At 41.3% G+C, this 27,154-nt stretch overlaps 1 protein-coding gene across 2 annotated transcripts in view; it reads right to left on the minus strand.

Annotated features, from left to right (window-relative positions):
* The window catches only part of kcnh2b (potassium voltage-gated channel, subfamily H (eag-related), member 2b), a 255,252-nt gene that overhangs the window by 204,824 nt on the left and 23,274 nt on the right, over window positions 1–27,154 (minus strand). For both annotated transcript variants that reach the window (XM_085763125.1, XM_085763124.1), the window contains exon 2: window positions 22,350–22,580. In XM_085763125.1, the coding sequence (XP_085619251.1) occupies window positions 22,350–22,580 (231 nt within the window). The remainder of the gene's footprint in view (window positions 1–22,349; window positions 22,581–27,154) is intronic.

The raw sequence follows: 27,154 nt of genomic DNA on the forward strand, positions 1-27,154 counted from the left end.
CGTTATTGAGTCTCAGAACAAATGCTTGTGTATTTCTGGTGTTTATTTCAGAAGTTAATCCAATGGTGGGGGTATGTGGTCTAATCTGTGTCAGTTTAGGGGTCCTTGATGTGAAAAGGTTTGAAAACCACCTCTGTAACAGATTACGGTTACTTTTTTTTGGTATCCTGATTAAGTAATGCCATTACATGTAATCCGTTACTCCAGAAAATACAACACGTGAACCATGTGAAACAGCATCTGGAAACAGTGAATGCAGACGTTTTAAACATCTTTTCTGGGGGATTGTTGGAAATATCAGTAGACGTGTGCACATCAGCTCATTTGATATAAACTCCTGACATTTCACACATGGATAATAACAAGTTTCTGAGAATTTAAAGGACTATTTTCCTTTAATATTTCCCCCCCTGACAACCTTTTAGATCATCTCCCCTTGAAATCCTCCCTGCTCCTCTGCTCTCTGCCTCCATACAGTCTTAATAAAAAAGAAATATTAAGAAGAGTTCGCTGCCTCCTCTCCATTAAAAAATTTAAACCTGGGGGTAAAAAAAAAGAGAGTGGGAGGTGCGTTCCTCTCAGCTCCCTGTGTGTAATTTGAGCCATAAGTTGCAGCGGCTCAGGCTTAGCTACACCTCGCTGTCTGTGGTGAATAATGCATGTGGACGACGTGGAGGACGAGGGCCCCCGAAGGCGAGCCGCCGTTCTCATGTGTGGTCACTGTGCCGGGGCCAGAGGATTAGCGGCGAGCGGCGCTAGGATTTCATCTGGCATCAAGGGCTACTGTATCTATTGATCTGGAGTCAGTGGGCGGGTTGACCGGGCCGCTTCGGGTTTCACCTGGCGTCAGGGGGCTTATCTCGCCGACACGGATTCGGATTCGAGCATGACGGTGTGGAGTGTCCCCCGGATTTAGGATAAGTGGTTTTTGAATGCAGAAGGAATCCCCTCTGGAAATCAATAGGGGAAAGGAAAGGAAAGGAAAGCCAAGAGGAGAGCGAGCAGAGGAGCAGATGATAATAAACCTTCCTATCACACACACACACACCATGCATGTAGTGACGTACAGTAGCAGCAGCGGAGGAGATAATACAGGAGATGATATCTGTCATGTTGGTGGCTGCAGAAACATGATGACACCAGTGATTCAGTGTTTACATGACGGTTAAATACAACGGATTATGGCTTTAATCCGATTAGAACTGGGCGACTAAAGTGCGTAAACGTGTTAGTCCGACTAAGACTGGACTTCTCCAGATCCGACGATAATGCGAATGGAAACCGGTTTTCTTCTGCATGTTTATATACGCCTTAATCTGACTGAAGCTGGACAATGAATGTGTGCAATGCTTCACAATAACAAGAGTAGAGAAGGCACAAAGCCTAGCATCGAAACCGGCCCGAACCCCAAGAAAAAGAAAAAAGAGGTGCATTTCACTCAGTGCATTTCACAGTGCAACCAGCGAGAAGATGTGTTTTATAGAAAAAAAAAACAAGGAAGCCTGTGGCCTGACACAACCCGAGTGTAGTGTCCTTCTCTTTCCAAACCCAAATATAAGAAAGTCACGGTGGGTCATCTGTGGTGGTTGATGATGCATGCGTGCGTGGGTAAAACAGAGAATGTCCAAACAAAGTTTCAATGATAACTAATGTTTATTGTGAACAAAATCCAAGTCATTTATAAACAAAAGTTCTAGTATAAACCAAAAATGCTTTTTCCTTAAACACGATGGCAGGCACGACACGACACACAACGTCACAGTCAAAACCTGTTCGCTTTCACACCAAAACAATTTCCAAAATTATATACAAGGAGCCATTAATGAAAACAGTCAATTTCATATCTTTTATCATGAATAAGTTGTATTTTGTTGTTTCCTTCATTATACCAACCTCCACTATTCATTAATCAGTTGCTTCGTTGCTTCATAAAGGAACCAAATCTCTGTCCCAGGTTATCTGTGTTTATATCCCTTATACAAAATGGTCTGGTGACAGAAAAGTCAACCAGAAAGGGATCATATTAGCTGGCTGAAACAACGCATACTGTATTACCACCTTGAGGAGGAAGACATGTTTCCGTTAATTATTCGATTTTCCCTGTTGCATGTAAACTGGGACAAGGACCAAACTCCAACAAGACGACGCCCAACTCGACTTAACTTTTTAGCTTTTTACACGTCTGCATCGTTATCCCGTGTATAATTACAAGCTGCATAACAAATACTCTGACACTACTATTTCCATTTCCAAGGACAGATGGGTAAAACAAACTTTAAATGAGAAGCCAACTGAATTCAATAATACATGTGCACTAGAGAAGATTAGACTGGACATATTCGACGTTAACGCGCTCTGTCAGCTCTTTGTAAATCTCTGATATCTCAAAAAATGAGTCGTGTTTTTTCTCTCCCTCCTATTACAGTACCTTCTACTCCGTCCATCAAACGCTCCCTCCCTCCTTCCCTCCTTCCCTCCTTTCTCTCTTTCTCTGTGACTAGCGCTACATTAAGTCCTAATAGCTCTGGAAAAGACATACTACCCAATAACTTGGGTCTGTGCAAGTGCCATTTATCCGTCCCCCCGCCCCCTTAAGTGCCCAAATAAATATCACTGCAGCAACATTACACGTGATTGGCCTGGTATTCAAAGTCTGAGTAAAGGGTGGAAGGAGCGGCCCGTCGGTTTATCATCGTCGACAGTTGTTTTTGTCATGGCTTTGTGCGTTCGGAGCATCTTCTTCGCCAACCCCCCACCCCCACCCCAACCCCCAGCCCCTTTAATATCTGACAGCGTTGTGCAGCCACCACGCTGAGTGAGTGAGTGATACTGCCGGCGTCGAAAAAGACGAGGCAGCGCATACAAAACACCATCCAGCTTTCAGATGAAAATGAAATGGAGTTCCTGATGTATATGCAGAAACACACTAATGCACTCCCACACACATAACGCACATAAGTACTGATATGGAAAGGCAAACAACTAGTGGCATACTGCACACAAATACACACATGTGCACATATACATATACACACAGGTACAAAAGAATAGCGTGGTTGCTGAAGCATAATAACACCATACGTGTTCAACATCATTAGTCGTGCTGGGTTATTAAACATCCCCCTAACAGACTTTCACAACAATATGTCAACATCATCAGTCAACACTGCAAACAGAAGCAGCCGCCGCCGGTTTAAACCAACTGCTTCTGTTTGCCCGTCGCACATGATCTCACGGACCGAGGAGGAGAAAGAGGAAATTTCTTAATTTTTTTCCACTGTTACAGTAGGAACGGTTGCAATAAACCAAAACAGAAACTGAACATACGTGAAGAGGAGAGGTTTCTGCAGGGAATGGTTCAAACATGTGTGTTTAAAGAGGAACGATGCAGGATTTTCACCTTAATTAAGCCCAGCTCGCTCTCCTGACCAAACAAATGAATGAACGAACAAACTGGAGCTGCAGTGTTGCCTTCAGGGCCTGAAATAATCTGGTGTTTGGCTGTTTTTGCACCTGTAGAGATGTGGATGCATAACCAAAGGATCATTTGGTGCTTCAGGCAACTTTAAGAGGAACTATACAAGATTTTTTAACTTTAATAACAGCTCCAGAGTCCTAGTTCTGGTTAAATCAATGACTTGTAACTAGTTCCAGGGAGAATGGAGGCTCTCTGCCTTCCACCTAGCGGCTCTTGGCTGAAAACCAACCTTGTAAGATCAGAGCCTCCGACCCGGTGTCCCAGCTCTCGTCTCCATGGCGACACCGCCACACAAACGTAACGCGCCCCGTAACCCGTAATCTCTTGTTTATGACAGATAAGACTACACGGATATACAAATGGTAAAACTTATGATATCTAATGTTATCCATCACAGTGCCTTCTTGCTGGCTTTGTTGAAAACAAAAAGTGATCAGACTTGCATAGTTCCCTTAATGTGTGACTAAGCCTAATTTTTCAAACAAAACCTGCAATAACAAAACTTGTAGCCACAACTGAAAAAGAAGAAATGCATCTTTTATAACTCCAGAGCCCCAGATTTGACTGATAAAAGGTAAAAACCTGCGGTGTGGAGGCAGGTGCATCTAAAACTCCTCATACATCTCAGAGCTTCAGAGGGAACGGAGCTGGTCAGCTGAAACTTTGAAGTCGCCAAACCTGGATGTTCAAAGGCCTCTTTGAACTCACACTTCTCTTTTCTTTTCTTTTTTTTTAATCTCATATTTTTATTCTTATTCCATAAGATGAAAAAACTGAACCTCCAGTTTTCACATTCACCCAAACACATAAACTTTAACCCTCTTTAATTTGACATCTTGACAGGTTCTCACATTATAAACTGAGAAGCTTATACTCTAAAGATTTTCCTCTTTGCACAGGAAAACACAACAAACGCAGCTGCACCACTGGATAGAAACACATTTCCATTTCTGTAGAGAAATACAGAGAATAAACAGCTCAGTTTTTTTCTGGTCGAAGGGTTCAAGTGTGTTGCACCTCTGCGGTCAGCAAGTCTCTCTCAATTAAACCAAATTATGGAGATTCAGAAAGTCATGGTCTGATGCGTTTTGAGGCCAGCAAGGTTGCAGTGTGAATAAAATACAGTCCAGAACCAATAAGATTTCACAAAACAGACTCCAAAAAATGTTGTTCTTTCCCCCACATGCAGCAGTCAAAAGTTTAATCTCTTAAAAAGCACAGAAATTGCTACCCATCAGTAAAGTCCATTAATAAGTCTAATTATTATGTCAAACAGAAGCCACCATGTACTTTCTGCCAGTGAAGGTGACACTTGCACAATGGGCCTTTTAAGAGCTCCTGGGGTAAAAAAAAAAAAAAAAAAAAAGATGTGAATACTGCAGCGACTTCAAACACCTACAGATGCAAAAAAAGAAAAAAGTTTTAGAAAATATCTTTGTGGAAGAAAAACCTCCCTTTAAAGAGCCGGACTGAAATATACTGGGAGGTTTGGACACTCTGCTGTGACAATCTCTTATCTGTGTTTGCTTGTGTTTCCTGCAACAAGAGATAAAGGTCGTTTCCACCTGCTGATACTTTTGCATTTTAATGTTTCTGAGGGCAGGAAGCTCGGGCAGAGCTGTAGCTACGTCAGGGTTTCTTGCCTCCGTCTCACTAGTTCCTGCAGCCAGCAGGACTGGGGAGATAAATGCAAGAAGGGACACGACAGGCCTTGATGCCCAATTCTGATTTGTTGCCTGTGCCTGAAATTTTTTGACTGTCTGTTTACATGTTGTATCAGAAGTGATCCATATCTGATATTAGACCTGCTTTGCTTGCGTGAAACAACCCACTGAAGAGGAAATAAGCAAGTGAACTTTTTTAAAGACCGGAGATTTATTAGGTCACTTTATAGTTTCATAATAATTATAAACAAATGAACATGAGTCTGGTGCTCAGAGTTTATATCCAACACTCCTTACAAAATAAACTTAGTGAAGTGGCTGTGACAGTGACAGTTGTGCCACCGTCCGATCCTCACTAAGCCTCTTGGACACACACGACGTGGACATTGTCTGTTTTTCCTCTCTTGATTTCTAATCGACTCGTTTCACTCGTTTCTCTCACTTGCGCGCTCCCTCGCTTGCCCTCGATCCGCATATAAATGAATGTTATACTGTATGAAAAGAAGAACTAGAACTCATATTATTATCGATGACGTACGACATGCAGTGCCAGGAAAGATCCGATCTGTCTGTGTAGACTGAGACATATTGGCGGATATCCGATTTGTATCTGAAAATCTGAAAATGTATCTTGTGCCTGAATCCGATCTGACAATATACGATTCCATGTGTTTTTTTCCCGTTTACACGTTCATGTTACAGATTCGATCTGTGCCACTTGAATGGAGAAAATCGCAATCGGGCCACTTGAACCTTGTAGTGTAACGACGGCCAGAGAGAGGTATAAACTGGGTTTTATGTACGAGGATGCAAGCAGAGGGAGGTAAAGGAAAACAAAAGGAGAAGAGAGGCTGTACTAACTCTGCAGCAGGTCAGTTCACACTGCCCTGTATGCTGCTGTCACAATGAGGGAAAACACAACAGAGTGAGTGAACAACAAGAGACCAGAAACACACGAGAGGCCAGAAGCGATGTTTCCTACAGGACGGAGCCACGGGGGATCGAGGGTCTGCAGTCGTTCTAACTGAAATGAAATGAAATGAATCCACCAGGCTCGCAGGCGCACAATATTATTAATGGACATGTCCTATATGCAGCAACAAACAAACAAACAAACAGCATTAGAGCTCTCCAGCAGAGAGGGAGAAACTGTTTAATGCATTAGCATTCGCAAGGAATGAGGAGTGCGTGGTGCAGACGAACGCCACTTTGATGAGTGCCTTCGATTTTATGGCCAAAGACACAGAGACAGGTGGATTAGTCAGGGACTAAGCAGGAGAGGAGACGCTCCCCACACTGCTAATTTAATTTAACCCTCACAGACGCAGATTGATATGAATATTTACAGCACAATTAGTCCCAATACAAAGTGAACCTGCAGAAAATGTATCATCCCAAAGAACTGAATGCATGTGTTATTATAGATCAGATAGTAATAGTGTTGTCACGATACCAACATTTTGGTACAGGTATCGGTACCAACATGTTTTTCGATACTTTTCGGTACTTTTCCAAATAAAAAGAGAACACAAAAAATGTCATTATTGACTTTATTTTAATAGAAAATCTTAGAACTATAACATATGTATCAGTACTGAACTCTTCCTAAATTAAATCATTAGTGGTCTGTTTAAAAATGATTATCGACAACTACATTATTTGAGGTCTGAAAACACTGCATCTTTTTTTGTTATTTTGACCAGTTGTAATTTTTGGGAGAAATTGTTCTCAGTAGTTTATAGAATGAAACACAAACATTCATTTTACACAAACACACACCTATTGTTTCCCATATGCAGCGCCACAGAATCAAGACCAAGCCACAAATTGACTGACCCAATCTTGTACCGGTATACCGAACAACCCTAGATAGTAATAATAATAATACTGTAATAGTGCAGCTCAGGTTGAACTGTAGCCGTGCAATTCAATTGGAAATGTCATTGTATGTGTGTGTGTGTGTGTGTGTGTGTGTGTGTCCTCTTGACACCTACAGGGATGTCAGTTGTTCTGGTCACCGCCGTGACAGCCGGCTTCAGTGCATTGAGTCGTCCCTGGTGTAAACAAAGCAACCTTGAAGAAAGAGAGAGTGTGTGTGTGTGGTGGTTCTGTTGTTGTTGTTGTTGAGAGGTGGCGTTCAGAAAAAGAAGAAGCTGAGGCAGCAGAAGTGCATGTTTTTAGAAAGAGAGAGGATGCAGCCTCGAAGAGTTACAGAAAAAGAACAAAAACTGGATGATAAACATTTGGGGAAAAAATAAAAATAAAAACCAACAGAAGCTGCTGCTGCTGCATGGTGAGGAGGAGAAAGATATTCTGTTCACAGTCCTTTACATTTATTGTCTTCAACAAGCTGCTTCTGCTTTGATCTTTTGGAGAGATGCAACACAGCAAAAGTCTGTTGTGTTTACACAGCGAAACATTTTTATAATTAACGAAGCCGAGCGAAGCAGAAACAGAAAGAGAGAGGGAGAGGAACCATTGGCCGGTGAATCAGCCCTCTGCTTTACATCAGACTCTGGTTTGTCATCCACACACTCATCACGGAGGTCTCAAATAACCAGTGATGCAGGCGTGCTGTCAAAACTGCAGGATGAGCATTTACTTGGACACAATGACACACTCAAACACACACACATACACACAGATACAGATACAGAGAGAGTTGGAGGGACTGAGGTCATTTCCCCAGTCAGGAGGAGATCACGACACCATCAGTGTCAGTGAATCATCTCAGCTGCAGCTCAGTGGTGCAGGACTCACACACCTACAATAAAAAAACACACAATATTTCCAATACAGGCTCACATCCCATTTCCATGCACAAAAAAAAGAGTTAATCTCCCTCTTTCACACACATATACCTTATAATTTTCATAGCCAGCTCTCTGTATAATGACACATATTACTCCACTATTTAATATTCTTATTCCACCTCGGTGCCATTACATTTCATTTCATCTCATTTCATCTCATCTCATCTCTGCGCTCGGCACCGACTGAGAAGAAGAAGTAAAAAAGCAACATTTGCCCCCTGGAGGAGAATGAAAGGCATCTGACAGATATTAGGTCTGGCACTGAGACGCGGTGGGGGTTGACTGACAGACCCTGATGGACCGATGCCACGCAGGCAAATGAAGTAATAAAGCTATAGGAATAGAGGACCCGCTCCACCTATTCACCCCATTACTGTCTCTAACATGGCTCCGCGTGTCCATCACTCCTGATGAGTGCTCTGTTATAGATGCTGTGATGGCTTCACCTGCTGCACCGTGGCACGAATCCATATAAGTCGACTCTGATTTTTTATGCAACAGCTGCCCAAAGCCTTTTATAAGAAGAGAGTGACCATTTATCAAAGGATAATTTAACTGCTGAGTCAATATACTGTACAAGCCTTGATGGATCTGTCCTATAATCCAGTAGGTATCTGTCTGTATAAAAACCTAAGTGGAGAAATGATAAGTTGATTAATATAGTCAATACACAACAGATTTCACATTAACCCTTCATTTTCTTCTGTTTTTCTCTCGCCTGGTCTCTTTGTGTGTTAATCATTGTAAAACTTCAGCCCTGTGACGCACAATCAAGTAACAACCTGGTGTCATATGAATGTAGAACAAACTATATGATCAGAAAATTAAATTAATAATACATTTCACACGTATTTGTTGGAAAACACACAGAAAATTATTATATAAACTTCTTATTAGACACTATATAACTGTTCTTTGAGGTCTTGGGGATTAGGAGGGAAAGAATAAGGGCTCTAACTATGATAGAAAATATATTATTTGCAGAAATGCCCCACTCGCTTGGCATGAAAACAGTTTGTGTTTACTGTACATTTCCATGGGGTGCACAGGCTTTTTTGTCTTGTTTCCTGCAGTAAACAAACTTTCTCCTTCCATGTGAGGCCCCATGTCTTGGTCTTAGCTTGCGTAAAATACGTATAAATGCATTTTTCCGATAATCAAGATCATTCAAGGCAACGGAGCAACCATCTTGATGTAAATTAATATATATATAAATATATCATTTGATGGCAAACAACCCTGGGTTTTAAAGGAGACGTATTCTGCCCCCTTTCCACAAATTGAAATAGTTCCCGGGTGTCTTAAAGACTTGTCTATGACATGCTTCAGTCAAAATACCCCAAGGATCAAACATCACAGCTCTTTTCATCCTCTCAAAACAGCCCTGGATGTTTTGAATAACAATAATCCTGTTCACATTGGATTATTCAGATTCATGGTGAGCGTCGGACATACCAGAAGAGCTCATTTGGAAAGCTAAAATGTGTGTTTTCCTTTCTTTTTTTTTAAAGTTTTACATTGCTACCCTTCAGCATTCCTGAGATATCCATAATGAAGTAAAACAAAAACCCCGCATTCGATACAATGGGTGGACTGGCTGCAAGCAAATCAGACATAAGTCTTTTTAACAATAAGAAGAGTTACACATGGTTCAGTGCTGGGTGCAAGATATATTTAATAACTACATGCACAGTGGGAGCACATGTATCACAGTTGGAGCTGCTTTGACCCGTTTTAATGACTCTGACTGGATCCACTGGTCGCATTAACAGGCGTCCACTGTGGCACCGAGCGAGCGAGATGGACAAGTGCTGCGTGGGCTAACAAGACCATGAGGGAAGGAGGAGGCCGACTGGCAGCACCTATTATCACAGTATAACAACATCCATCTATCACCGGTGTCTGGCTGGCTGTCAGCCTCAAATGAGACACATTCATGGTTGTCTCATTGTGTGGGTGTGTGCGGCAAGGAGACTCATAATCCAGTGTGTAACCTTGCATGTTATTATATTGTGTCTTTACATCTTTTTATGCATCTACTATTACAGATTTATCGCATTTTTCATTATAATATAATTATATTATTATATTATATATAATTAAATTGAAGGGAGTAGATGATAAAATTCATGCTAAGTTTGTTAAAATCTTTGTGTCCAATATGACCTATAACTTTTAACGTTTAATATTGACTGAACAGGCTCCATCACCACCTACATAAAATCATTTACAACCACTATTACTGCCCAGAGACAAGCTGTTATTGTGCACTAATATAAAATAAAACAATAAAATAACAATAAAAAAGTGAGTTGATCAGAGCTGGAAGCTATAAATGGATTAAATCAATGTCACTGATGAGTTTTGTTTTCCCATTTGTAATGTTGCAAGTTTTTGGTAAAATAACAACGTAATATTTTCAAGTTTTTTATAACTCTTCACTTTCTGCACATTTTATTAAGATGTAGATTTAAGTTTTAATGGATAAAGTCAAAATATCCCATGAAGACAAATGACAAATGTTAGAGTGTGTCCTCCAGTGTTATAATCGGGTAGATTTATTTCAGATTAAGTAGTAGGGTCACATGTTTGATGTAGTACATTAATTAAGCCTGGTTGAGTCCAAACAAACTGATTAATACTTAGATATTAATAATGAGATTAACAACTATAAATATCCTGCAGAGTCTCACGCATCTGTCCAACAGTAAACATGTCAGATCAGGATATTAAAAAAATGATTTAGAGGCGACGCTGGAGGCAAAACTCAAAAACATTTCCTGCTGCTGCTGTGATCGAATCGTCAGAGGAAACATTAGAAACTCCACCTGGAAATTAAAAAAATAAATAAAAATGCATGAAATGAACTGGTACATGTGAGGCTGTGTGTGTGTGTGTGTGTGTGTGTGTCACACAGCAAACTGAGGCATGCACCTGAGTGGACAGGATACCCCGAATCATATTACAAGCTCCGAGGTTTCCACGCGCATATTCACACTTTCCACTGAGACTTTTCCACAACAGTCCTCCTCCCTCCTCCTCCTCCTCCTCTTCTTTATTTCTTCTCTGTCTCACACACAATGAACTTAGAGACACATTTACATACTGTACACAATAGTATAGTAACAATAGAAACAGGAAGCACGAGAAAGAAAAGAAAAGAAAAGAAATAGAGATGGGAGAGAGATTAAAGCAGGAAGAGAGACAGGTGCACATGAAACTACGACATCAGAGGGGGATTCCCTTCCCTGTAACTCGATGTTCATTTTTGCTTCATGCGTGTCTCCTACTGCTGAAACACGAACACATAAACACATTAAATCCATAAAAAGAGCAATAACACTCTGCTGAGAGGTGTGAAAGCGCCTGCATGTTTTGTTTTTATATCCCGGTGGGGATTTAAAACTGCAATGCAAAACCAACCCATGGGAAGACTTGACCTGGTTTAATGGTTAGAGGTTTGCTTTTATTTGTGATGATGATGATGATGGAGGTTAGGACAAGAGGGGCTTGGGAATGCAGTAAGTCAATGAGGGCACCCCATAGAGTAAGTAGTGAATAGTGAAACAAGTCTCATTATGTGTATGTGTGTGTGTGTGTGTGTGTTAGCCTGGGGCTGTGAGGTCATGGAGTAGGCTAATGACGAGGAGCTCCGGTATCCATCAGCTCTCAGCTCTGTTGACAAATCAATACACCATTAAGATTAATGCTTTCTAATTATAGCAGCAACACACACAAAACACAGAGCGAGGTATGCAACAATGCACACAAATCAAATATCTACAGTACAAATGCGTGACTATACAGATAAAGGCTCTGGATGTTCTGTATCTGATTATAGGAGAAGAAAAGAGGCTTCGGTTGTGACGCTCTGCTTCCAGTTGGTCTGAAACAAGAATAGTTTTACATCTGTTATCTGTTCCCCACTATGGAGCAGAAGATCTCTGATTAAAAACCAGCTGTCTCCTTTTTTTTATATCATATAATAACATATTTTTTGCAGTTTCATGTTTCTTGTTATCATTATGATGGATTATGTTTTGATTTTAGTCTATAATTGGTTATATAAATATAGTTTTTCACATTTGTACAGACTGGTGGTGGATGTGTGCATGTTCCTCCTTCAGATCTCTGCCTCCTATACTGTATGTATGCTTTGTGTTGTAAGATTATTATCCAACACCCTTCACATTTCATCCAAAGAGAGCTTTTAGCGATTACACCGGTGAAAAGAAAATCTCTCCAATCTACCAAATACAAGACGACGAGGGGGAAAAAAAGAACGCATTGCAGTTCATTACATCACATTTACATTTACAACTTCATATTGAAGGACAACACAATACAACACTGCAGCAGGAGACCTTGAAGTAAGCACCAAGTATTAAAGAAGTAAAGAAGTGCACCTGAAGTTTAAAGTAGGCTACTTTAAGGGCTGGTTAATGATGTTGTGGTGCAGGGAAGTGACTGGAAGACTGATTGATTCATTGATTGATTGATTGATAGGCTTTGTAGAAGAGGAGCAGCTCTTGAAGGAAATAAGTCTAGTCATCAGATACCTAGGACTGAGACAGAGAAGGATGCCGCTGCTCCGACAACCAAGAACAAACACTTGTTGAGATCATCGGACACTCCAACTGCACATGTTGAATCCTGGATTATCAATAAATAATTGGATTGGTCAAGACATGAGAACACCCAGCAGCTCTGGGTTGTTTACAGTCTCATCTAGGTGCCTTATCTTCATTTGAGAGAATCAACAACGTTTGCAAATTCAACCCTGGACAGTCGATGCTCATTTACATGCTGACGTGGAGCTGCAGAGAAAAAGTATGAAGGGATAAAACACAGAGAGAGAGGAAGAGGAAGAGGAAGAGGAGAGGGAGTTCAGGACTGCAGACTAAACCTGTCTGTCCACATATTTCAACGTAACCATATTTAGAGAGCAGATTCAAAATCCATATTGATCTGGCACTTGTGCGTTCACAGACACCTCAGTGACACGTTGAAGCTGAGCTCCAGCTGCAGGAAGGAAACCAATCCAATAATAACAAGAGATTTATTACTGGTCTCATTGTTTTTGCTGTTTCCCCTTAGATGTCAGATGTGGTCCATCTCAACTCCAATCCACTTTTCTAAAACAGTGGAGGACAACCTTCACACCGGCGGTGGATGGATGAGTAATATTATTCCTCACTATAATGAATATGAGCATAAAAACCCTCATGATAAACTACCGACGCCCAACGAGCTTCGACCCTCATGGTTCAAATCCCTAAACTCCATCATCCAAAGCTACAATCACAACAAAACAAGACACACAGGGAGGTTGGAGAAACTGTCGCAGCGTCTCTCTCTCTCTCTGGTTTGAAACTTTGCTGAACTCGTTTAAAAAAAAAACTCTGAACTAAGTGAGAGATTTGTAACTGTGCTGATTCCCGTCATTACAGGATTACCAGAATATTCAAATAAGATAATTCCCGGGGAAAATGACTTCTTAAATTGAATTAAATTTGGTTCCACGGACTCAAGTTAATAGGGTGAAGGGCTGCTGCTGCTGCTGTGTGGCACGGATATTATCTATTATTTCACACACACACACACACACACACACAATTACTTCACATTACCTAGAGCATGTTTTACTGTCGATGCCCACATTGATTCAAATGGAGCGATGGTTAAGCTGACTCTATGGCCTCGTTTTTGGCTGTATGTATGTGTATGTGTGTGTGTGCGTGCATGCATGCAAAGCAGCCTGATACAGCACATTGGGTGACTAATGAGGTGGACACACACAATGCAGCGCCATCACAGTTAGACGTGTCATGATTCATAATTTGGGTGTCATCCAAAAAATAAAAAAAAATAAAAAGAGGGAAATGCAAATGCTGATGCAGACACACAAACAGACACACAACCACACACCCACTGTGACTGAACAGATGCAAAGAGTCAAACTGACAGAGGAGAAGTGTTTTAAATGCCGTACGATGTTACACTGCACAACATTTTGGTATGACATATGCAACACTAAAATCAATGTGTCTTTTCGGAAATACTGCAAAACAAACTTGAAACTAAGTCAGAGCTCCAGGAAATTTATTGATAGAGCTTTTACTGTTTCCATCGTTTCCATCGTGTTAACCTGGAAGTCAAATTTACTGTCTCTCTATAATAAAAATGGGTATTAAATGAAATCGTGACCCGTTTGTCCTTGGAGAAAATCACCTATGTCGTGAGAAACAGATATATTTAAAGATCTGGCAACCTTTTATTCAATATATACACAAACAGCTGCATGCGTAAACCGATAAGATGTCTTAGTGACACATGTATCACAATTTAGTGTTAATTTCTAATTTATTTATAAATCTATTTGGTTTAATTGTTTGTCTCTATTATTTATACTACTCTCTTTAGTTACTGTTGTTATTTTTTTACCTCAGTCCTTTGTTAACTGTGTAATTAAGCAGGAATGAGTTGTGCTGTTCTTGCATAATAAAAACTTTTTTTTAAAGTATTAAAAGAAAAAAAAGAAAGAGGAGAAGTGGAATAAGTGAGCGACCACTTTACATACAGTATGTCCTCCTCCTGTATCTGTGTATTTGCAGTGAGGGTTTTATTATCTTGTATTACATGGTTTAGTGTGTGTTGTTTAATGGTGGGTCTGTCCAAGTTCACGTCATTATCGTTTTCATTTTCGCTGACACAAAACAAAACGCTCTCCATCACCTCCTGTTGTTTTTTTAAATGGACGCCCTCTCTCTCCTCGGTTCAAAAACATGATGCAACTTCTGGTTACGTGGGCGACGGCCGATCGCATTAGAAAGGTTTCTCTTTTTTTTTTTGTCTGCGTGTAATGTGCTCTTAGCTGCAGGTGGGATCATCCATGGCAATCATCAGCACCGAGCGCTAACCTCCCTCCCCAACCCGACTCCCCCGACTCCCCCGACTCCCCCCCTTGGAGACTGCAGGTCTCTAAGTGCTTTGCTTAGCTACCGCTCGCTGCTAGGCAATCTGGAGGCGTCCCTCTAGACTCACACACACACACACACACACACACACACAGGACAGGACAGGACGGGCCAGCTCCTCTCGGGGCTCGATGGTGTTATCACAGCAGCAGCGTACTGTAAGGACACTCACGCTGTGGGATAAGATAAGACACCTGATAGTCCTCGAGACACCACAACACACTCCACACTGTCTGCTCGTCATAATGCCCGGCCTTGTTAGCAGTCACACAAACTAATATTTATGTCTGTAGCTGCGGCTGCGGTGGCAGCGGCGGTGATTTCCCAGGCTCATCATGGGCCTCAGGATGTCAAGGTTTGTGTTTTTTTAATGCCTGTGTTACACTATTATTGATTTCATGGCCATATTTCTTTTTAAAAAGGGGGGGTTTAAGGACACAAACTCTAAAAACAACTTTCATTCAGCCCAATGTGACTAATAAGGGTTGGCAAGGTGGGAAATTCTGAAATATCTTTAAAATATTGTTTTGAAACACATGCAGCAGACTTGTTAAAACAGGCATTTTGTATGTTGGTTTTATATGACGTGAATAAAGTCATAATATTACGAGATAAAGTCGTAATTTTACGAGAATAAAGTGGCAATGGTATGAGAAAAAAGCAGCGATTTCCTTGCATTTTGCCAATACTGAGCCAGACATGTCCTAAAAACATTTCTTTTTTTCTAAATAATGTGACAAATTATGTAAATTTTGTCAAAAAAAACTAAAGTGTTGCATTAAATTTATTCCAAACTTGACTCCCAGTTAATTTTCCCGTATTTAGTCAGATTTTTATGAAAAAACACCGGTTACACCACTTGACATTGGGTTGCATAACATCATTTACCCCTTTGTGTTCAAGAGTTTGTCATGTATAAGATGCAACACACACAGCTGATGATTTGAGATACAGTAAAGTAGAGGCTGAGTCCTTGTTGACACAGCTGTCTCCGTCTCGTTATACGATCACATACAGTCTCTTTAATTAATACACAGGACCGACAGTATTTCATGTATCATTATTACCACTGTTATTAAATCTGAACCAGTCCCTTTGCTACACGAAGTCGCTCTGGTTGCAGGGAAAGATTATGATTAAAGCAAATGTCATTGTGATCTAATCAGAAGAAGCTGACCCCCCCTCCCCTTCCTCCTTTCTCTCTCTCTCTCTTTTACAACCAATGGAACAACAACATGGACTGTTTTTGTGGTGCATGATCCAATGAGAGGTGGGTCGGAGCTCGGGGCATCAGAGCCTCTATAACAGATGGCAGATAACCATGGGAAATGAGACGAGGGTGGGGGGGTGAGGGGGTGGGGGGGTGTAGAGTGCACCTGGCTCCCTGGACTGGAGAGGCATCACTGCTCATTGGTGTGTACGGGGATCAAGCTGGATGTCCTGACCAGTGTACAGTTAGCTTTAACTCATCTTTAATGTGGCTCCATCTGTCTGACCTTTCCTCAGACATCTGTCTGCCAGACGGGTTGATGCTGCTGCTGCTGCTGCTGCTGCTGCTCAAACTCAAATTAATCTGCACAGCATCCTCCTGTCTAATTGTGGACGACCAGTAAAACATCACAGCCTCTTTAACATACTCCTTAACACTTGTGTGGAGTGTTTGTTAAACAAGAAATAGCATCACAAAAGCACGTAGAGATGAACATTTCTCTCCGAAGCCCTTTGAGTTCTGTATCTTTATAATCACATAAGACGTTGGCTTAAAAGCTCACATTGAAAACTTTGTTTTTTCAAAGTAAAAAAAAAGTAATTTCAAAACAGTCCTTTCACATTACAAAGTCTTGGCAAGAGCGGAAAACCTCATAATCTTGTTACAGAGCCACTTCAAATGATGGACACTGTGAGTTTTCTTTTAAAAAATAAAAGCAGAATAGAAGGAACAAAAGCAAAGTTTTAGTTTGAGGGGATAAAATGGATTTTTAAGTTTTTGGCAAAAATAGAAGACAAACATTATCAAATGAGAGGAACTACACTAACTTTCTTTGATCAGAAATAAGTGATGTCGTCTTATAAGCATCACTAATGTACGGAAGAGCATTAGGGCCAATCATGAAAAATGCACTTCCGAGAATAAAGTTGAAATGTCGAGAATAACGTTGAAATACGATACAAATGTCGTCTCTGGTCCATCAAATCAGGAGTGGAGTGCGACTGACAATTGAACGCATCCTTGGAGAGTATTGGTAAGAGTAGGTTTCTAAAGTTATGCAACTGCAAACTTATTCGATATATAACTTTTTCCACAACATTTCGACTTTTTCCTCAAAGTGCTCGATGAAAAAAAATCTCCCTCCTCTCATTTTCTGTTTCATGAGTGTCCCTAATACTCTTCCATTCTTATGTCTCTCACAGGACTTGCTAATAGATTTCACTGAGTGTTAGAGCTACAGTATGTTAAAAATGAAAAAAAATCAATATTTCTACTGAAATCCATTCATTTGAATAATCCAATATTGATTCATAAGAATCCTGAGATGGATCTGTGTAATATGCGACTCGTGGAGGTCACAGGTGTAAAAGGCTGCAGATTTAAATAACACTAAAGTCAGCAAAGAGCAGGAGAAAAGCATCGGTATGTTGCAAGAAGCTACGTGCACTTGTTGGTTCCTCCCTGTTATTTCTTGAGCTGTGTCTAAACTGTTGCTCATTGCATTGCTAATGTGACTGCTCCAGGGCCTTTTAATAATGCACAGCGTTACAGAGGTACAACTCTGCATGAGTTCTCTGAGAATCTCATTCTTATTCAAACACAACTGGTTTAGCGCAGCTGAAATATCTGAATCTATATTTAATCGAGTCAATTTTTAGGGAGGGAGATCAGTAGCGAATCCCAGCGCTGGTGTTCATACCTGTCATTTCAGTCTGCAGCGCTCTGTTCACACTTTGACAACCTTGTATTATCCTGAAGAAAAAAAAAGACAGAAAAACCCAAGGAATCTTTTGTATTCAAAGGATTTCTGTCCTCCGCCTTCAACCGTCCTGTGAAGTCGACAAGACAGTGACATTCTTGAATTGATCTAAGCTCATGATGGCCGTTGTTATACGACCCCTCGATGGCAGACGAGAGCCCAGTCTGTCATATTGTTACGAGGCCGATGACGAGCAATGTGCCGGAAAGGGCAGAGAGACAGAAACAGAGAAAAGAGACACAGAGAGGTCGTGAGAAAGTTAAAGACGCTGGGTGTCAATGAAACAGGGAGGGAGAGCTGCAGATAGTGAGGTTTTATGCAACTACAGTACAGCCTGGAGGGGGGGAGAAGACACAATCAGACAGAGTGAGAAGAAGAAGATAAGAACCAAGAGGAGAGAGGGCGAGTGTCAGAGAAAACGAGGAGAGAAGTTGGTGCAAAGAAAAGAGGGGAAACCCTGTTAAACTATAGAGTGCAGCTGGGTTATTATTATTATTCGCCCCCTCTCTAATCTCACCCACAGAACAAAACACACCTGTGCTCTGTCTCTTAATCCCTCATCCTGAGTCACAAACATATCGCCAACTACATACTATACATGTGCAAGCAAGAGGATTCAAAGCCGTACAGGTGACCCGTTCTGTAGCGACAAATAAATAAATAAATAAAAAGCCTCTACACGGAGTAGAGTGCATGTGTGCGCTGCCGTATCGCCGGGGTTTACCTGGAGAGCATGATTGATTAAGCTGGTGAGCAATCGGAGTCGGACAATTGAGCGTGAGAGCGAGAAGGGAGATCTATCATTGTGAAGGCTCATGCCTAAGCTTGGCACTAGATAAATGGGCTCAGGTGAAGCCACTGTGTGTGTGTGTGTGTGTGTGTGTGTGTGTGTGTGTGTGTGTGTGTGTGTGTGTGCAATGTGTTCATGCATGCATGCATGTAAGTATGTGTGTGTCATGGCTACACAGTCCCGAGTAAAAAAAACACACACACACACACATCTGCACACTCATTGCTTAGGCTGCTCTTTGAGATCAAGGGAAAGGCTGTTCTTTCTTTTCCCTCTTAGCCTTTGTAAGAGAGAGGGAGGAAAGAGGGAGGGCAGAAGGGGGGAGGGAGGGGAGGAAGGAGGCAAAGGGGACAAGAGGAGGTGGCATAATGTTTCCTGGCTGTGTGCATTATGGATGAGGTGTGTCCACGGCGTTCGATCAGCGGCTCTCCGATGGCCGGACGGCGGCCCCGCTGGGGTTACCTTACCTGAGCCGCCGTGTTGGTGTCTTTGTGTGCAGCTCCAGTGTGTTTGACTATGACAGAGAGTCACACCCACCAACACACACACACACACACAGGTAACAAACACACACCCACTTCCCATTGGCCACGATTTTTCATTCTTTTCGTTATATTTAATTGAGCACCGATCAATGAGGATGTTACCGGAGACAAAAAGCTCTGGGACGGCCGAGCTTTGCACCCACAATGCATCATTCAGTCCAGTCAATAAAATCATGATCTTGGTCAGAAAAGGTCCAAATTATAATACAATATATTCAGCAGGAGGTTAAAGAGGAGCAGAGCAAGAGGAACTGACATCTTCCCATCCAATCCAATCCTATCGGGGATGCCACCTGGTTACCGTGGCAGCGTGATGAGAGGCAATGTTTATGTTTGTCGCTGCTCTTTAGGTGCCGTCAGCTGAGTGTAATCACACAGCTACAGAAGATAACAGCTCCTCAATCTCCTCACACACTGCACACACACAACCTGCATGCAGAAGACAAGATACTCTGAAGGCACAAGCTTCTTCTATCCTCTAAGTTGCCGTAGCGCACACTGATTATTAAACAAGTTTAAGTGACGACTCAACGCTGCGAGCAAAAACCAGGATCTGCATCAACATGCTGATCTCCAGCAGTACTGTAACTGTACGCCATGGCAACAGAAAACACTTGCTTCTGATTGGATGGAGAGAGTCTGTTAGTATTTTACAGCTTTAGCCATTTTTTTTAATGTAAGAAAGCAGGAAACCTATATTAATCTGCAGGCAAACACAATCAATCAAACCTCACAATGCGGTTAAACCTCACAACAAATAACATTTATTAACTGACCATTCATCTAATGTTGCATGGCTCGTCATGTTATGAGGGTCAGAGGGTGTTAAGATCAATACATAATCAATCAATCGACAGACACACTAGGCAGAACTCACTCCCAGTCACTACATGTCGTTTTTGCACTGTGTTGTGTTGCTTTTCATTCATCTAGAATAAATCCACTTTCAGCTGAATTCATTATTCTTTGTACACAAGTCCCATCTGTCAACAATTATCATTAAAATAAAGATATCACAATGTCTCTTGAGCAGGTTGTCTACACACACACACTCTCTCTGCCCAGAATTATATTCATACAGTTTTAACAGAAGGAATAATAATCCATTACCCAAGTTTGGGCCAACAGAGCAGATGTTTAAAGCTGTTCTCCATCTAGAATAACGAGCATTTGCTTGTCTACAAAGAAATCTGACCTGAATCTGAAGTTATAGGAAGCTGCAATGGTGCAACATGATGATACAAGGCTAATTTGCTCAAGATAAGCTGTTGGGTATGAAGACGATTTGGAGATGGAAACACTAAGTATGTGTACTGTGTAGAGTGCAGAATCCGTGGGGTTTAATCAGTCCTTCTGTACACACATTTCCATATTATCTCCATATTGTCAAATGCATGTGATATTGTCTGGTTTTGCTCATGCCGGGCTCATCTGCCCCGTCACTGAACTCTGATTAGTCACCGATTGTTTGGGAGGAGAATGGAGAATTAACATGAGTCACTTTGCCACTGAAACAACAATGGCTGAAAAATATTTGAGTGAATAATGATGATTAATTTCTCATCCATCCACTGTGTAAAATAAGGAGGGAAGGGACAGTCGAGCTACTGCCAACCAGAGCTTTGCAGCCACCTGCCCACACTGGCACCAGAGCCTCGCAGGCTTTTAAATATTGTTGCTTCCAAAAGCCGTTAACTATGTGTTGTTAGCATGGTGGGACAGAAATGACAACACCTCTGTTAGTCTATGGAATATCGCTTCTTACAAGGTGTGTGTGTCCATGTCTCGTCTCTGGAAAGTGAAAGCTGCAGAGTTGAGGGCTGAACTGGCAAAGCGTTGCTCAGAAGTATCAGAGAGAGGAGACAGCTGGCGCCTCCCTCCCTGCCTTCCTTTCTTTCTTTCTTTCTTTTCTTTCTTTCCTCCCTCCCTCTCTCTTTTACAGTCGCTCTCTCGCTCTCACCACCAGCAACACTTTCAGGCTACGTGCGAAACTCACTTTCTGACAGTCGCTGCTGTGTTCCTTTCTCACTTCATTTCTCCCACCCTCACCCTCGCCCTCACCCTCACCCTCCTCACCTCTCAGAGCTGAGCTGTGCTGTGTTTTCCTGCCTCTTAGTCATCTCTTGCCCTCTTTACTTGTTTCAATCCTCCTCCTCCTCCTCCTCCTCCTCCTCCTCCTCCCACATTTTCCTCCATCTGCCTCTCTTTCCTCCCTCCCTTCCCCCTCCTCCTCCTCCTCCCGCTGTTCTGGTGTCTGTCCACAGGTGGAAAACGTCCAGCAGATGCTTTTTTGGCCGTAGCCCAGGGAGTTGCTGACTTTATTACCATGGCAGCTCTTTATCGCCATGGAAGCTGTGTGTCTGTCTGTCGTTGCAGAGACGACCGTCGACCGACCAGCGAGCGTACTGTTACCTGGTGCTGGTCCAGTTGGCAATGCATCATGTGCTCATAAATACACTATACAAAGGAGGAGTTTGTTGAAGACGGTGCTATATCGACTTTAACTTCAAGTGTCGTCCTGGAAACAACCCAAAAAAGCACCACACTGCACTGTATTTCCTGCATCCTCATCAAGAAATCACAGCGCAAAACAGGTTGCAAAAAGAAGGAGACAGAAGACGTTAAATGGACTTATCGGTAAACAGTAGTAAGGTCACTCACACATAAACATGAGCTGGTGGGTGGTGCCAAATGTTCTGCACACACACACACACACACACACACTGCACAAGAGGATATTGAATGCAGCTGAGTCCATTTTACAGTGACAAAAACCCATTCAGACACTCCAGCGTTTCGCATACAAGCACACTCAAAATGCATTCACACCTCAGTGCCTTCAATAGCACTCTCACCATGCCAATAGCAACTAAAATAGCATATGCTCTCCCAAGCTTGTTATCTTTCTTAAAAGAACCCAACAACACACACACAAACACACACACACACACACACACCACAACAACTTCCTTCTTGGTTCAGTCCATTTTTATGACTGCATCACTGTCACTGCTCTCATTTCTATGTAAACAACACACACAGACACTTTGACACGGCAGCTCCGAGTCAAAATGCAAAAAACAGCTCAACACACACACACGTCTTGTTCCTACCATCTTTGCGGTACAGGTTGATCTCCACTTTCCTCTCCTCCGACCCCAGCAGGGCCTGCGCCATCTGGGCGATCGCCAGCCGCTTGGTGTCGGGTCCGTACAGGAAGTTGCAGGTGCACGGCTGCTGCATGATCTCGGCACGCGAGTAGCCGCACAGGTGGCAGAAGCCATCGTTGCAGAAGATGATGGCACAGTTCTCCACTCTTGCATTGGCGATGACAAACTTGCGACCTGTTGTGGGTGGAGTGAGAGAGAGAAAGAGAAGGTTATATATTTAATTCAGTTTCATCCTGGACAGCAAACACAGAAATCAGTGGTACTGTGTACGTGATTGAAAAAAACAAAACAGATGAATGCACAAGGATAATTTAACCCTGAACCTTAATCAGAATCACATTTATTTGCCAAGTAGCCTATGCAGACATACAAGGAATTTGACTCTGGTTTATCGTCACTCACATACAGTATAGGGCTGCAACTAACGGTTATTTTCATTATCGATTAATCTGTTGATTATTTAAACGATTAATAAATTAGTTGTTTGGTCAATAAAATGTTAAAAAATGTTGAAAAATGTCAATCAGTGTTTCCTAAACCACAAGATGATGTCCTCAAATGTCTTGTTTTGTCCACAAACCAAAGAGAGACTCATTTTATTGTTGTAAAGGAACAAAGAAACCAGAAATATTCACATTTAAGAAGCTGAAATCAGAGAATTTGTTTTTTTCTTTAAAAAACTACCCAAACTGGTTATTCGATTGTCAAAAGAGTCGCTTATTGTGCGATTAATCAATCAATTGTTGCAGCTATACACATATAAGGACAATACAGAATGCGGACAGCAACACCTGAGCAATAACACAATAAAACAGAGAACACATCCAAGTGCAAATTAAGTAAAGTGGCCAGTGGATTAAAGGTGGTTAGTGCAAATAAACAATGAGGTAGTAGTGCAATGAGATAAATAACCAAAACAAGATAACTGTATAAAACAAAACCTCTCAAATGCAAAACAAGGGAATAGTTTAATGTGAATTCCTACAAGACACAACACATATGTCTATAATTCTGCAATTATTTTAATTTCACAGCTTTAACTTTGAAAGGATGGCTGGCAGACCATCACCAACACACAATGTCCACAACCATACGCATGTAGTAGGGACTAGGGAAAGATCTGGCTATTTAAATGATTTAACAATGGAATAAGTTAACATTTTAAACTTAAATGAACATTAAAGTAAAATATGCAGTATGATTTAAACTCAACTTTAACCAAGTAATATTAGAGACGTTGCTATGAGGGAGAAAGTCACGATGGAAGTCATTATATGCTGAGATTAAAGCTGTAATAGTTGTAGCTGAGATTGAGAGAGAGAGAGAGAGAGGAAATCCCCTGACATTAAAACAGGACAGACCTCACAGGTGTAAATCAATAACAATTGACAACAGCAGCTTTCCAGTGGGTTTGGTCAGGTCTGGTTCACTTGACATTAAAACTGTCAAGTCCATTTTTATTGACTTGACTTGACTTGACAGGTTAATGGAAGACACACATCATATTTATACACCTGTATAATGTCCTTTTTCTGCCATAAGCCGACAGGTAAGGACATATCTTGTGCGCAGTAGGCTTTAATGTATTGTTTTTATAGAAATAATAAAATTTATGAGGAGAATAAATCAATACCATGAGAGTAGAGGAAATACATGCGCCATTTTGAACATTAAAAACTCATACTGTGAGAAAGTTTCCTCACGTTTTATTCACCAGACGTTTTAAATCAGTTCCCCTACACTGATCCACAAAGTTTTAAGCTTGTTTAGTGAACCGGAAATAACGTAACTAGGCTAATTAAAGACAGAACAGAAATCACCTGTGTTTACCTAACAGCAATTTAAGCTAGCACATTAAACTGCGCAAACACACGGAAAACCGTAAGTTTACTCACTTTTATCCACAAGGTAAACCTGAAACTTCGCTTGTTTTCAACAGATGTACTGTAAAACTTTGTATTTGACACAATTTATAACCGTAATACACCGTGATATTTCAGGTTTCTAAGACATTATTTCACCTGTTACTTAGCGACCGGTTCACGAGTCGTTTAGCTCGTTCTGGGCCTCGCGGCGCTGATATCGCCTTCAAAATAAAAGACTCGCCTTCAAAATAAACTTAAAAGTAACGCAAAATAAATAAAGAGTAATGATGAAGCCATTTTAGTGAAAATGGTCGGTTGTTTCTCAAGCCATAGAATAGAATAGAATAGAATAGAATAGAATAGAATAGAATAGAATAGAATAGAATAGCTATATTATCAATGTATATTAGGCTATGTACTAACTAAACCTACCACTTTAGAGACTGTAACACACAGTCGCAGTCATACGTAGGTCTACATGTATCAAACAATTCCACAAACACACACACACACACACACACACACACACACACTAATGCAAATTCTAGTTAAATTAATTATAAAGTAAGAATAAAAAGGTAAAAATATTGAAATGTTTAAAATAAATAGGTGCTTAAAGAAGCGAGTGCATGTTGGGCTCAAAACTGAAAATCTACTGTGGTATTGTACTATGTAGCTACTGTATAGCAGACTTTTTGCACTTTTAAAAGTATCATTGCACTTTGAAATGGTATTTTTGCACTTGCCCTTGTGTATTTTGTTCAGTTCACATGATATTACAGCTAAGAATGGAGCTCTTTCTTCTCTTCTCTATGCTCATCTCAATGCCAATTCAAAAGAGGGAGAGTGTACAGTATGTGTGTGTGCCTTTGCTGATAGCCTTGCATATGTGTGTGTGTATGTGTGTGTGTGTTGTAATTGTGCTCAAGAGTGCAACCAGCAGCTGCAACCTTGGTATCTCCCACTCCCACAAAGCTCTGATCTGCTCCCCTCTCTCTGAACCACTTACTTTGGAGCCATTTAGTTCAACGGCCTCTGCTCAATGTCAAAGGACGATCTTAAAGCACTCGCAGAGCTGCTGTTATGCTCCAACACACACATACACACACATATAATGTATATATATATACACTTGGACATACTTCATTACCCTGTTTTATTCTGCCTCTTTACCTTCAACGACTTATAAATATAGTGCAGGTCTCCAGTTTGTGTGAGGTGAATCTCCTGTGTTTCTTATGACCGCACTTGTATCTGCGTATACAGCCTGTGTGCACATGTGTCTGTGGGTGTCTGTCAGGCTAATAGATGGCCTCCACTAAAGAGCTTTAAGCTTCTGGAGAGCTCCTGTTGCTTTCACTATACTGCGTCCCACTGTGAGGAATACTGCACTCATAAATAGTCATGTGGATGGTTAGAGGGAAGGAGGAATGGGTTGTTGTGGCAGGAAAGGAGTGGTGGATAAGGGGAGGAAAGACAGCTGGGAGGTGAAGGGAGGATGAATAAATTGATGGAAGTAGGCAAGAGCAGGAGTTTGGGAAGGACGGATTACAGCAAAACAAAAGATAAATAAAAGGAAAAGGGGTGAATAGGGGATGGGAATTAAATGAAACCGAAGCGAGATAATGAACGGAGGGAGATTTGGAGAAAAGGATAAGGTGAAGCAGGGATAAAGGAGAGGTGATCTGTCCAGGGATGGAAGAGTCTGACCACATTTCTCAGCAATTAGGCAGCTTCAAATACACAGACTGTTCTTTGCTATCTTCAAGTTTCTAGCTGTGAAGAAGCAAAGATGCATTATTTAATACACTTCGCCTATATTCTCTCTTTGCACATTTGTTTATTCTACCACAGAGAGTGATTATTTAGTGATTTACCTTTTATAAGTGTCTAAAATGATAACCATAATAATCACAATGCAACAAGCTCTGCAAAATACAGGTTTCATGCTGTTTTATGTTCTAAAACCTATTGAATTACATGGATAAACATGCAGCAGACAGGATCAATCACATTGAACATCATCGCTCTGACTTTTAATGTTGCAGGGGAGCTAATTAGCAAAATATCTGGGCCTCCGCAGCGGCACCGAATCCAATAGGATGAGATTCAACCAATGTTTTGAAGCCAAGTTGCATGAGAAGCTCCTTCCAGCATGTAGACACATCCCAGTCTCCAGCAGACCCCGATCCAAGAGTGACTCCAAGAAAAAAGGAAACTTCTGTGTCAATAAACCCAAATCCTGAGTGTTTTCTGCAGGATGGGATGGATCTTAAGAGAGAGAGAGAGAGTGTGCGTGTGTGTGTTTGGGTATTTATGCAGATTGAGGATCTGTTTTTTTTGTCTGCTCAGGTTTTTTAACAAAGATGATGCTGTGCCACTCAGAAAGTATCCAAGTGCATGAAAGTCACTAACAAAGCCACTTTGCAAACAAAAAGTGTCCGTTATGAAGAGAACAGAACAAACTCCTTGAGACACAGGAGGAAACTATATGAATTGTTGTTTGACAGAAAAGTTTTCATTGTCGTCCCACTCTCGGATAAAGGACAGAATCTTAAAAAACATTTGAGGTGACATAAATAATTCAGCAGCATTATTGGTGCAGTGAACAAGCCAAGCAGGTCCTAAAACCTCAGGTGAACTCCAAAAATATACGGCCTGACTGAAAGGTTTTGGTAATTTTTATTCCATATAAGATCTTCACAAAGACCGTCGGTGATAAATCTTCCCCCCCAAGGACTCCAGCTGGGAAAAGAGCCGAGAGACGCCTTATTGCCGTGGTGAACTCCGAGAGATTTAATTGCTTCTTGCTTAGGATTTGTGAGATTTAGGACCTCGATCACGAATCACGATGTATCTACAGTATAAGGGTATAAGAGTATA

Source organism: Trachurus japonicus, chromosome 20 (genome assembly GCF_045865225.1).
Source record: "Trachurus japonicus isolate A0001 chromosome 20, Traja_1.0".
Taxonomy (NCBI): Eukaryota; Metazoa; Chordata; class Actinopteri; order Carangiformes; family Carangidae; genus Trachurus; species Trachurus japonicus.